General features: G+C 37.3%; 3 protein-coding genes across 5 annotated transcripts in view; all 3 read right to left on the reverse strand.

Moving 5' to 3' along the window:
• Positions 1-194: 194 nt before the first annotated feature.
• Positions 195-1,471, reverse strand: LOC117153341 (uncharacterized). Its single transcript, XM_076620737.1, has 3 exons — positions 1,170-1,471; positions 549-1,041; positions 195-384 (listed from the first exon to the last, which is right to left on the reverse strand). Exons 2-3 carry the CDS (start codon positions 1,011-1,013, stop codon positions 196-198), a joined length of 654 nt encoding a protein of 217 aa, XP_076476852.1. The 5' UTR covers positions 1,014-1,041; positions 1,170-1,471; the 3' UTR covers position 195.
• Positions 1,472-1,611: 140 nt separating this feature from the next.
• PMP34 (Peroxisomal Membrane Protein 34) lies at positions 1,612-4,781 on the reverse strand. 3 transcript variants are annotated; one of them, XM_076620699.1, is made up of 9 exons: positions 4,600-4,781; positions 4,359-4,443; positions 3,740-3,919; positions 3,596-3,656; positions 3,033-3,099; positions 2,634-2,950; positions 2,168-2,412; positions 2,024-2,091; positions 1,612-1,959 (listed from the first exon to the last, which is right to left on the reverse strand). In XM_076620699.1, the coding sequence occupies exons 3-9, from the start codon at positions 3,809-3,811 to the stop codon at positions 1,815-1,817; spliced, it is 975 nt and encodes a 324-aa protein (XP_076476814.1). In that variant the 5' UTR covers positions 3,812-3,919; positions 4,359-4,443; positions 4,600-4,781; the 3' UTR covers positions 1,612-1,814. The 3 variants fall into 3 exon arrangements, with proteins under 3 accessions (XP_076476814.1, XP_033183195.1, XP_076476822.1); XM_033327304.2 differs by lacking the exon at positions 4,600-4,781 and having other exon boundaries at positions 2,634-2,744; positions 2,802-2,950; positions 4,359-4,517; XM_076620707.1 differs by lacking the exon at positions 4,359-4,443.
• Positions 4,782-8,333: 3,552 nt separating this feature from the next.
• LOC117153457 (dexamethasone-induced Ras-related protein 1) overlaps positions 8,334-13,183 on the reverse strand; it is a 44,855-nt gene continuing 40,005 nt past the window's right edge. Inside the window, exons 4-6 of the mRNA XM_033327528.2 lie at positions 10,982-11,171; positions 10,386-10,596; positions 8,334-9,861 (exon numbers count right to left, since the gene is read on the reverse strand). Of these exons, the coding sequence (XP_033183419.1) occupies positions 9,649-9,861; positions 10,386-10,596; positions 10,982-11,171 (614 nt within the window). The 3' untranslated portion in view covers positions 8,334-9,648. The remainder of the gene's footprint in view (positions 9,862-10,385; positions 10,597-10,981; positions 11,172-13,183) is intronic.

Here is a 13,183-nt window from a genome sequence, read left to right on the forward strand (position 1 = left end):
ATTATAATAAATGTTCATTGATAATAGAATGTAATTATCTTTTATCTTATTTTTTAACTAACTTGTCAGTAGGAGAGTTTGTCGTGGAATATTTCAAGTGAGGAGATTCTTTCGTTTTTACTTTTTTCGTCTATCATACAAGTAATTCATTACTGTTTAATCTCTAGCCAAATTTGATTTTTATCTTTACGTGTATTACATTACCGAATGTAGTTCATAAAACGTATGAACTGGAAAAACAGCTATCTTCGCACGAGGAATTTTACTGCCCTTGACTTGAACTGCTGATTTCTTTTTAGCAATTTCATAATCTTCTGACGTCTCGTTTTTCATCTGTTGTGTCATTTGATTATTGTTATCGTTCTCAATCGCCTCTTTCGTATCCTTGTACGAAATGTTTTTAGCGTCCACTACTAAATTTTTCTAAATATAACGAATTTACATGTCACCTTAATGAAGTAAAGTGATTTTCTTAATCAAAATAAGTTTTAAAATTAAGTTCAAGAACAAAATTCTGAACGACCGAGGGAGGAAAGAGATGTACAAACCCTCAACGAGTTCGACAAATGTTCAACGTTATTGGTATCATTGTTGGTAATATTCTCTTTTTCGCCGATATAATTTTCTTTCTCAAAGATACTGGAAGAGGCCATCGTTTTTTGATTAATCCTACTGGGTGATCGTGTATGTGTTTTGATGGGTGAGGCGTTCTTTTGGATCAGCGACTTCGTCTTGATTTCCTGAGATCTTTTCTGAAAATTCTTTCTTGATATAATTCGTCCTTTTAAGCGAGTCTTTAGAGCTTTCTTTCTAAGTGGAACTCCACTAACCATCACACCACGACCGATATTCTTATAATCTAGTAAATTCGGTACATCCGGTTGACTGATAGCAGCATCGTAATCGTATGTTATCTGTGGTTTTGCTGTTCGGTTTCTCACGGTGATCCGCGGGCTTCGAAATCGTTTGGTCGTTGGCGTGTCGTGGGTCCCACGTTGCGATCTAGCGCTCATTGTTTCTTCAACATGACTATAATTCCGTCTGAAGTAAATTAACATTTCTTATTATTTATATCATATTATAGGTTGCTAAAAATGCGGAGGTCAAATTTGCATTTACAAATTATTCAAAAAGTGAGTTTTATTTGATATTTTAACATAGAAACTTACACGGAAGCTAATGATTCATTTGTAATAGGTTCTACTTTCTTTCTCGCGTTTTTGCGATGCTTGAGTTTATTCCAGAATCTTAGAATGGCCTTTGTGGATTTGCGTTCGACTTTTTTCAACGACAAACTCTTCTGATCAACAAGATTTACACATTCAGCCTGTTTATCGCTCCATTTCGACTCTATTTCTCGCGTCTGCGATACAAGCGAGGTGGAGTGATTGGATCGACGACGAAAATGTGACTGAAACCGGAAATGTGTTTTCTTGAGATTCGCCAGTATTCTCGATGGTTGAGTTCACATTTTCCGGATATACGTAGAAGTGTGATGGATATTTTTCTGTTATGTGGTTTGGCGTTTGTGGTTAAACAAAAGAGTTTTGCATAACATTTCAATGCTAACTCGTTGATCGCTAAGGTATATGATAAAATTTCGCAATAAAGTAAATTTTAAAAGTACCTTAAATACTTCTTTCTCTTTTATTTCTAATTGCTATGAAAATTATATTAAATAAGAAAGCATTTTCAATATTTTTTTACAATATAAGTTACATATATGTATTTTATACTATTATTCTATTACAATAAAAGAGGACTTTACATGGAGAACAATATTAAGATTGCTGACTAATATTACTCCAAATTTGTTATCTTAACGTCGGTCTATGTAAAAGAATGCGAAAAACGAGTCTTGAAATCTTTTCGTAAGATAAAAACATTAACGCCGCTGTGAGAATGGTTTGCAATAATTTCGCTTCCATTCCTTTGTATAGTCCTCCTATTCCTTGTTTCCTGAAAATAAGAAGTCGCATTGAATACAATTATACTTGTGTCATTTTATAAAAACATTACTTACTTTAATATATAAAATAGGATTTCTAAGCTCCCAGCGTTTGGTGGCAGGTTTGGATACTTATGACCATGCTAAAAGTTAAAATCATGCTGTATGTACAGTCTTTATGAAAGCTATGAAAATAATTAAAATAATGTAAATACGTACTCTCAGTTTGGTTTGAACTAATTGCAATGGATAAGTTAGTATGGTTGCAACCGCTTTGGCTATAGCACCAATAACAAAGAATGTCCATGCAGGTGGTACACCATGTAGAGATGCGAGAACTTTCCTTTTAATAGTTTCATAAGTCATAAACTGAATGGCTGGATTCATAACTAGCATCAAGCTCGGCACAGTCCCAGCCCAAAGCTTTTTTAAACCTTCGTATTTCCATATATATATAAGACCATCTAAACAGGTAATGTGCCATAGAAATGTATTAATTTAACAACAATTCATTTCTAGTATTTGCAGTCATTTTCTAGATGCATCATTAAGCGTACTATTTACATAGATATAGACTATATCTTTATAAAAAGTAAACAGTATTTATTGTGCACGTGTCAGAAATTGAACTTCATTCAACATTTATTGATACCAATTTATTAATTCTGGTGTCGCAAAAACGTACCATATAAGGTATTGTAAAGGTTATTTCTTTCCTGAGTGTTGTTGATGCCTCTCATTTTCAGTCTAGTATTTACTACCCACAGTGGTGTCGTTGTTAAAACATTAATTACACCTAGAACAACGATTTTTAAGCAAAAACTCTTCAAGTGATTTTTGTTAAATACCATACCTGCAATTGATGCAACTAGTAGATCATTTCCAGCTGATTGATTCTTGCTTGCTCTGAGCATTTTCAAGCCGTGGAATGTGTAGAAATAAACGAAGTTGCTAACACACAGACTTTGAAGAACTGGTACCATTCCCCTGTACAAGGTGGCTCTAGGATGTTACCATAAATGAGACGAAATTTTTATTTCAATAATTATGACTCACTAAACGTATTACAAAACAAAAAACTTACGGTCCTTCCTTTGCGGCGAGATCACGGATTGTAGCAAGTGTACTTTTCGATTCTCGGTCTTCTTCCACTGCAAGAAAAATAAACTTTGATAATAATATGTAAATATATGTATGTAAATATCTATTTTATTTCTAGGTTTACGTTCAGCCTGATCGACGTACCGCGTTTCTCACACGATACTGTATATTAGAAGATTAACTACAAGATTATTCATGACAGTTTGAGATTAATTGTGTAAGTGTTATATTAATCTATCAATTAATTTGAATTCTTTCATGAAGACTTAATGCATTCATTTATGTTACTTCATTTTACTTAATGCATTTTTTGCGCAATATACACAGTCAGTGGTGCGAAAATTAATCTAATTTTTTATGTCACAAACACTTATATCTATTCTAAATCTGTCGTTTTCAAATTTATCGATTGTTTGAAATACATTTAGCCAATGTACACAAACGTACTACTATGACCTTTACAAAGTATGTGATTTTTATCTATTTATGTGATTTATTAACGATTATTATAAGTAGGTCAAATATATAATTTTTTAATATACCTACATTGTAATCTGCTTCGTACTGTATCTAAAGGAAAGAATATTGTCATTGCAACAACGCCGCCCTGTAAAGTATCATAGCCAAAAAGTTAATTTACATACCACTAAAGATTTAACAACTTTTCAAAATTCATTGATGTATACTCACAGCAGCGCCGGATATCGCGTGAACCAACGTTTCATAACTGAAAATGCTTCTGTTGCGTTCTCCGCCACCCATCTTTACAAATCATTCGCTTTCGTAAATTTATTTATTAGAATGAAATTTATCGAGTTACATTAAGTATTCCTTACTGAATCGTGTTATGTTATAACATCAATGATTACTCTGTAAACATATACATATTTGTAAATTTCAATTTCAAAATCAACTAAAATAAAAATATAATTATCATTTTTATACGAAAGACATCGCGATAAGCAGCTCGATTTTAGATTTGAATTATTCATGATATTTATAAATCGAATGATCAATCGAGTCAATCGAAACAATCGATTAAATGATATAATCGATTAATCTACGTATTTCTACGTATCGATATAAGTTATGAATTTGCTTCATAATTCTAACTCGGTTTGAAATAATGTTGTAATGTTTGTAATATATATAATAATTTGTTGAAACTTCGTACAGCGCAATTATCACGGTCGCGTCGGTAAGTAGAATTTAAATCGTGAATTAATCACAAATTCAATTACTACAAAAACAATAATCGAGGAATATTTAAATAATACAATAATTTCATATAATTTCGTATAATCAACACCTTTTACGTTCATAGAGTTGAATAATTTTCACGAGTGGTGGTTGTCGAGAAACTACGTCTTTGTTCTCCGAGCGACATGTTGGCACTGGTGAGAAAACATTCCGGATAAATGATCATTACTATAAGTAACTATGTAAATGAAAGATGCACGTGCCGATTCTGTAAAATCGCTACTCTGAAATGACCACCGTATACTATACATGTATGTATGATATGTCAGTAAGTAAGTACGTGTGCTTGCCTTTCTATATGTGTTCCCTTTACCATGGACGATTCAACATCCCAATCATGAACACGACGAACGTCGCGACACGATCCGATCTGCGGCTTAAAAGCTAAGTTCGATGTAAGATCTCTAGTCGTTTCATCGTCAACTAGATGTTCCCGATAAAATTACTTTGGCCATGATGGACTGTTCCCCTGTGGATAATACGCTTGCGCTTTAGGTTACATCGATGGTTCGAGAGGTCGATTATGTATCGTACGTTGTAAGCATGCGCGGTTATGAATTTCATATCTGAATATTTTTTGGTTCAAATTTACGGTTATTAACTTCATTCAGATTTTATAGGTTATGTACAGGTACATTTCGATTACAATGTATAATATATTTTTTTTTAATTTAATTCGGATATTGAAAACGTAAATGTAAATTATGCATTTAAGGATAAATATTTTTGTCTTCAATCAATAGACATTGTTTATAAAAAATAATCTAATCTTATTAACCTATATATGTAATTGGTACGAAAAAATGAAAGATAAATGACATTGTAAATATCTCGAATTTTTTATTGACATTGCAAGGCACTTAGTAGCCGCAATAAATTTTAATTATGATGCTTTGCTATCTAATATAATTATTTTAATATGCATCGGAATGATATTAAAACGCGTTTTAATACATACCGAGAATACCGAATAAAATACATACCGAGAAGTAGTGAAATGCATGTCATAAGATCTTATGAATATGTTATGAATAAACAAAAGCTGAATTTATGACAAAAAAAAAAAATTTATGACAAAAAAAGTACACGTTTGCAAGAAAAATGAAAAATAGGGGTACAAAAAGGAGACAATTGACGATTATAAATAGCCAACAAGAATTTTTCGTCTTCTTCAACTAATGTAGCAAGAGAAAGATAATTCATTCGAATCCTTGACGCATTATTGTTGCGGAGGAACAGGGAATTTCAGATGGCGGTCATTCGTCGTGCGAAATTTCGCAGCTTGCTCGTGGTTATCGCTGGCGCACCTCAGGATATCTCCTATTTATTTCTCCACCGGGAGTTCCCATGCTGGCTGTTCGTTAGAGCCACCGACTGTTCTCGAATTTTCTTTCCTGTTAGAATGAAATCCTTCTTTTCTGTTTCACCACTGAACGCATTGCACAATTCCCATGAGCGTTCGCCCTGCGATCGCATGAAAAGTGATTTCTATCTCGTTCCTTTCCGTTGCGTTTCTCCAGCGAATAGGAAATACTTCGCAGATTGCTTACACTCCACACAAACATCGCAAAAGACAACTTGAGATAGTCGTTGTTCACGTTCCTTCAAGGAGAAGAAATACACATGTAATATGTATAAAACGAAGAGACGTATGAATACATTGTCTTTGAGGGAAAAGGAATATTTTTCGCTTGGTCTTTATTTATTTAAAATCTTTCTATATAGGGACGATGTTTTGAAATTTGAAATTTAGAATTTGAATTTCTAAATCTGTGGGATTATTAGAAATAATTGGCTTATTTTTTGATCGAAGATCACTTGATCATCTATTAAGATAAGTTTAAATATCCTGCAACCTTCGTTGCTGGACTAGTTGTACGTGAACTAGTTGTACGTCTAATGATATGAATCAAATGGAATTGATCATAGTTGGTAATAATATTACTCTCCGCATACGACTCTTGGATAATACAGTTTCATTTGTCGATCCCGTTAATTTCTTAGCATTTTGTGGATGATAAATCGTCCGTGTTTAATGAAAAACGGCATCGACATCGAACAACTGGACGCCACAAGTGTGTGGAGTTTAACGAGGATGCAGATACAACAGGTTATAAATATGAACACGCATCTTTTCACCGAAGTGGTAGATCTTTAATTAAAACTGCTGGAAAAGCTGTTGTACCTATAGTAGTACAGTCGATATTACTTTTCTGACGATAAAGGAGACACATCGCATGATGCACGAGCTTTGTGATGCCTCGTCCGAAATTCTCTGAGTTCTTGACAGAGTTTAATTAAACATTCCGCGCGTCTGGAATTTTGTGGTCACCACGTTCTCTCTGTAGTGAAACTCCTTTTAATGGGTTCTGCCGCTTGAATCTCGATACGTAAGCCGACCTCGTGTCGTGTCGACATGACTCTCCTTCGATTTCTTTATGCTTGACCATCCAATATCCAATTAAATTGTAACGAACAAAATTGTTGGCTTTAGACAAGTAGCGATACTTGAAGATAAGACACCGCTTATTAAGAAGAAATTTGTTGCTTGAATTCTAGGAATGTAGTTTCGTAACAACACTTTTGTTAGTTTGTTTTTCTTCTCTAGGAACTTTCAAATCAGAACGATATTAATAAATGTAACTTTCTTCGTTGATAATTGCGATAAAATTTCGATGAACCTCTCGAAGAACGCATAGATATTACATGGATTGAATCAATCGGACTGCAACTTGGCCTCGCATATTTTTCCATACATCTTTACTTTGAATGCACCATTGAAATGGAATTACCAGAAAAAAATTCATTTGATGTCATCAGGTGAGCTCTCATAAATGTGTAACGTAGGGAAGGTTAATTAGTAAGCAGTACTTTGAATGCATTAAGCCGGTAAGAGAAGAGGTCTCCGTTTCGAACGAAGTGCAGCTTTCATTGCCGTAAGTCAGGCTCCAACACCGATTAAGTCGGTTAAATCAGGTCCGTTAAAGTGGATTAAAATGTTGTCCTTGGAGAGTGACGCTTACGAGTAATAATTCCTTTATTCGACTGTAATTGCGAACCAGAGATTTAATTTATACTCGAAGGTTGCGTTACGTGTAATTTGGAATGGTCTGGCTGTTCGACGATCATTAAAAATAATCTTTCATTGGGAAAAAAAAAGATAAAAGAAGTGTGACTGAAGACTCGATTTGAATAAATTTCAGTCGTGACATTTTGCCCGTCTGAAATATCACGATAAAAACGACGGATGAATAACCGTTGAATTTAAATCAACTAGCGATCGACGAGTTGAAACGACGAATGATGTAAGTGTCGCAACAAATAGTCTACTTTTTCGAACGAAAAGTTGTGTTCGTATTAGTTTTGGAATTTATATAAATTCGAAGTAAAACTTTGAAGAAGTAGAAAATTCTCCTCTAGGAAATAATATATCTTCGCAGCATTTAATAAGAAATAATGTCGTAACTTGCGAGTGAACCATCTGTAATTCGAAGTTCGTACTGTAAAAACGACCAGAATGGAAGCACTGCGGTCGGAAAATTAATTAACGTATTAATCGAGTAATTGGCCTGAGTCTAGGGTTCGCGGTAGATCTACGGAAAGCTTTCTTTTATAGGGTTAATTAATTCGCCAAGAGCTTCGAACAAAATGTCTTTCCATTGGATTGTCGGGGCGTTGTTTCAAAAATGATGGTCGTGCGACCGCGTAAATGGAAAAACCGACGAGTCTTCTCGAGAGAGGCCGCGTGGCTTCTCGAATACATACTTGCAAGGTTGACAACTCGGAACTGGCACTGGTAATTATGTATGTTTTTTCCTGCTTTCGCTGTCGAACTCCTCCATTCGAGGAATTCTTGTTCTTTAATTCCTAGTTGGTTAAGTTAACTCTTTAACGAACTGAATACCGCCAGGTATTTGTTTCTTTTGATTGCAAAGATGGGATGCGATTAATTATTTAATTAACTGGGACGAAGAAGCACGAGCGTAAAAGGATGTGAGATTTAAGAAAGAAAAGAACGTGTCGATATTGTTTACGTGTTTATTACAAGAGAACGAAACGTTTTTTTGGTCCGAAAATTAGGGGTGAGTTTTACGAAAAGATGCGTCTCTCTTACATATTTTGTTTCTATGCGCTTTGATTATTACGGTTACAATCTTTCAATGTCGAGCAATCACGCGTGTGCGCCGTGTTGCTGTGTCGTCGAATGTTAAACAGCTTCGGAAGCGTATCGAATTTTAATCATTTCCTTCGCTCTTTCTTTCCTCCGTTAAGAAAATTTTGCTTTAGTTTTACTACTGAAAACTTCTAAATTGAATCTCGGCTCAATGTAACTGGACGAAGATAAATGTCGGCAATTGTTCAAATTCGAACGATATTCAAAATGATTCGAAAGTTTGCTATGATTGATCAACGCATCCGATGCTCGTATATGTTCGGTACAATAGTGTGCCATCTCGTTTCATACGAATAAATTAACTATATACACGTATACGGTATTTGGTTCGTGTCGGCTTAACAATCATGCTTAAATAGAATCCAAGTGTCACGATCAGTCGACCATTTCAACAAACTACGAAGGATACATCGATCTTGGGTTTGAAATTCTCGCTATACGATCTTTCATTGGCGATCGTTCGTTTCGATCTACCAACCAAGAATTGCTTAATTCGTTAAGTTCGTCGGTGCGAAGGCTCGATAGGTAAAAGAAGATTTAATTGCTTTGATTAGGAATGTAAATGGTCGACTGTTCCGATAGCGCACCAAAAGATCCAGAGTTATCACGGGAAGGGTCTCCCTTTCGTTTCATCCGCGATTACGCCGAACTCTTTCGTTTCCTGATCGACGCCGGTCGATCGATCCAACGATCGGTCCTCAGCGATCGTATCTTATTTTAGTAATATACGTTATTCCCGGAACGCTATGCTAGAGCTATTTCTTTAATTAATTAAGGCGAGCAGCGTGGTCGGTTTAAACGTTTTCTTCGTTTCGACGATTCTCGCTTACGACTCTTCGTCCATGCCAACTTTGTTACGCGCGATACACCACGGCAGACGCAATAAAAACGCAATGTTTGCTCGCGTTTTCTGGCCGTTCTTTCGAAGGAACGTTAATTTGCCATCGTATAATTTTCCTTGTCCCCCATTCTCCATGGAATCAACAAACATCGTTTAAACGTTTCTTTGTCAAACGAGTGTTAAAAGTGGAACGAACAATTCCTTCTACTCGATATATTATAACGACCGCGTCGTTCGAGAGAATCGTATTCGTTGGCGAGGATCGTCCTTCGAATTCCAGACCCATCGTTTCGAATTCAGTTTCGGGAGGATCTCCGAGAGATATCACTGAATGGAACACGTCTTTCTGGCGTCGGAGGTACGCAGGGTTATCCTCGATCCCGGCGCGTTGTTCTCATTCCCGGCTGCAAGGGAGCACGTTTTCGTTCTCATGATCATTAGATCCGTTCTGATGCTTGGCCGACGCACATTGGGCGCCACGACGCCGCAGGCGTCGCTCAGCCGTCGCTTTATACTCAGGGTGGCTTTATGCCTTGGCTGAAAACAAATTGTCGCTCTTTCAAAAGCTTTTGAAGAAGGTCCACTCGACGACACGCTCTTCGCAGAGGAAACGTAATCGTTTTGACAATTTAACGCGTTTGCCCCGAGTTATAACTCGCCCTGATGCGAGTTTTCACCCTCCCTTTTCCGCGACTTTGCCAATTGTTCAGTTACTACGTTCGAATTCCAGCATTATTTACGATTCCCTGAATACCGCGTCGTCTATCGTTCTCTATCGTTTTATACAATTCCCGCCGCGGAAATTTTCTAAGCGTTTCCCCTCTTCGATGTTTTGAATCGTCGAGTCGATCACCGTGAAACGAGCAAATTTTAGCTTCGTCGTTATTCAACCTTTGGCGCTCGGTTAAATTTCCATCGTTGAAGAGTGTCTGTGAGAATTATTCCACGACACTTTGAGCGTCGAGCTCGCGCACTCGTTTATCGTTTTGACCGATAGCGAGAAATATCGAATGGAAATTTCGAGAGAGCACAAGGTCGCAGAATAATTAGCAAATGTTTACCTGTGACGGTGGTAACATGGTAGGAGAACCGAAAGTGAGTGGGACCTTTCTGTGATGATTCGGTGCCATTTCCAGCGGCAAGCCGGCCACTATGAACAGTTGATAGAAAAGCTCCTCCACGTGGTAGTTTCTCTTTGCGGATGCCTCCACGAAAACACAGCAATCGTCTTGACTGTTGCAGTACTCCTCGGCCTCTTCAATCGTAACTGTTCTGTGGAACGGGCGCAACGCGTTTTTAATTTCGTTTCCACGGTTAGTTAAATATTTGAAACTGTCTTGATTGTGAATACATAAACAAGGGTACTCGAAACGGAAAAAAACATGTAAAATATTGCTGGAGAAAATCGTCGAGTAGCGGGTGATACTTTAAATTAAAAGCGTGGAAACAGGTCAGAATATTTTAACGCGTGATCTATAGATTCGAAGTGGTAGACGCTTTAATGTTTTCTGTTAATGAAACTCTAGTCTACAAAACTAACAATGACGAATGCCCTCAAAAGCCGTGTTCGACAAAGAGTATAATTTTATTTACGTAGCAAATGGTAGTTTCACGTGATCGTTAATTGTACTTTAATTAACGCGTGCGTTGCACGTACTTTGTTTCCTTATCACATTTATTTCCGACGATGACCATAGGAACCTTCAAATTGAAGTGACTTTTGCTCCTGCTCTTGGTCGCGCTTTGGGTCGCGCTCACTTTAGTTTCCAGGATCGATTCACGCAGTCTGATGGCCTCCTCGAAGGATTCTCGACAGTCCAAACTGAACACCACCACGAACAGGTCTCCTGCGTTAGAAACGTGTTCGATGAGCATAAGAATCTACACGTTAGCCGAAGAAAACGTTGAAAAGAATCGTCGACGATTAGCGATAAGAAAGAAAAAAGATTTATCGTTTAAACAGAGTCACAGGAATAACTGTACGCTATCGGTGATTGCATAAATCTTGCTAACGACCATATTTAGGTTCTCGTGTGGAAAATCATCGTTACCTCTGCGACGAAGCTGAGGAGTGAACAAAAATTAGAATTTTAAAGCGGCGCGATTCCGAGGAAAGCGGCACAAAATTTTTGTCAAGTATCGTTTATCTGTTCATGCTCTTCGTTCGCATGCAAATTATTCAGAGTCTTGTTAAAGCTGCAGCCTAGGTTCAGTTCCTACATCGCTGCCTCGAGTGCTGTACGTTGCCCTATCGGGGTGGATGCTATAAATTTTACAGGGTAAGACGATGAGTTAACTTTTTGTCAAACTTTTTACTCAAGTTCTTCGACAAAGCGAAACTGACCGTATCAGACAATGTTCAATTGTTAATGCTACGTACGTCGAGAAAAGAAGGGAGATTTAAATGATCGCGCGAATGTGCGTAATTGATTTCATGTAAATGTTTGCACATTCATTGTGCATAACTATAAACAATAGTTAACATGTTCGAGATTTATGAATATTTATTTCAGCCTGTTTATTTTTATCATACCGAACACAGCTCGCGTACATACACGCATATATTCGTATGGTCTCTCGTTTCGCGATCGAGTTTTAACGAGTTTCCCTTCCGCTTAAAACCCTTGTGGAACAAAAGAACCGGCGCGATGCGGCATCGCGTTGGCAAATCGATCGACTCGTTTGTCAATGGGCCAGGAAAGAGTTTCTGATTCCAGGTTTTTTCGAGTCCGTTGATCGAAAGTTTCCAAGAAGGTTTCTGCAGGTTTTTCGAGGTTGTGACCTCGGCAACAGTGGCATTAAAATGACAAAAACACCCCAGACCTCGCTCTACTTTTTTGCATCACGATGCAACTACTTTCCCCAGCGTTTTTCCAAGCGAACATGCCATCGCGTCTCTTCCAGTGATTTAAACGTACAACGTCCGTCCAGGCGAAAATTTGTAAACTCGTTATTTCGTGTTTCGCAAAAAGAGGTGGTAAAAGCGTGAGTTTGAACAGTGTGTATATCGAAGCACCAGTAGGATAATATCGAACCAGGCGAATACGTAATACTGAACATTCTGTTTCTCCTGACTTTCATTCGTAGAAAATTCGAGGGTCGAAGTTTCCACTAGTGACGGATAACTTTCTGTTTTATTAGGCGATCTGAAAAGTTCGTGTCGCTTCTAACGCGCTGAGTCAATTACGTTTTTCTTCGAACTTTGCCTCGTATGTTTCGCACGTTTCTTTCATGCAAGTTGATAAAAATGTCACAGCACGAGAACGACCACAATTTTCGAATCGAAGGAGAATCGAGAGATTCTATAAAAAATTTGTTCGTATCTCTGTAACGTTCGCTGTGAAGGAAAATCTTGCAGTACGCGGAAACCATTCAGAGACATGGCGATGAATTTTTTTAATAAGAAGAATACAAAAGTTTACAAAAGCGATATGAAAGGACGAGAAGAGTTTGTAAATGGAGGTGGATATTGTGTTCCGCTGTAAGAAAAGATACGGACTTGACGTTATAAAGTATCTAATATTTTATGAACTCTTTAGCAACGTACCGCCTTGTTTATGTTACGATGGAGCAGATGGCCATTTTCCTGCGTTATCTTACGGAAGTTTCTATTATTCGCGGCTAAACACAGCCAGTACGCAACGTTGATTATCGACCACAAATAACGGTAAAAATGAGCCGCGGAAGTGACGTTTAGAAGCTTTTATTTCAGTAGAACTCTCGGCCAGAAATTTGTTGGCCATGAAATCCTGGAATATCCTTCGGCTTTCAAGTACATTTCTCTCTTACGCGTTTTCACGACCACGCAATAGCCAAAGAACGGGCGAAGCCTCGCCCCTGAATTTCATTTCACGTTCCG

The sequence above is a fragment of the Bombus vancouverensis genome, chromosome 1 (genome assembly GCF_051014615.1).
Source record: "Bombus vancouverensis nearcticus chromosome 1, iyBomVanc1_principal, whole genome shotgun sequence".
NCBI classification, from domain to species: Eukaryota; Metazoa; Arthropoda; class Insecta; order Hymenoptera; family Apidae; genus Bombus; species Bombus vancouverensis.

What these genes read in the sequence shown, in the direction of transcription:
- LOC117153341 (XM_076620737.1), bottom strand. Translation starts at nt 1,013, where the DNA reads ATGAGCGCTAGATCGCAACGTGGGACCCACGACACGCCAACGACCAAA. An exon ending in ATTTGTCGAACTCGTTGAGG is followed by an intron (nt 385 to 548) that starts GTTTGTACATCT and finishes ATTTCGTACAAG; the next exon opens with GATACGAAAGAGGCGATTGA.
- PMP34 (XM_076620707.1), bottom strand. Translation starts at nt 3,811, where the DNA reads ATGGGTGGCGGAGAACGCAACAGAAGCATTTTCAGTTATGAAACGTTG. An exon ending in AGTACGAAGCAGATTACAAT is followed by an intron (nt 3,100 to 3,595) that starts GTAGGTATATTA and finishes TTTTTCTTGCAG; the next exon opens with TGGAAGAAGACCGAGAATCG. An exon ending in ATCCTATTTTATATATTAAA is followed by an intron (nt 1,960 to 2,023) that starts GTAAGTAATGTT and finishes TCTTATTTTCAG; the next exon opens with GAAACAAGGAATAGGAGGAC.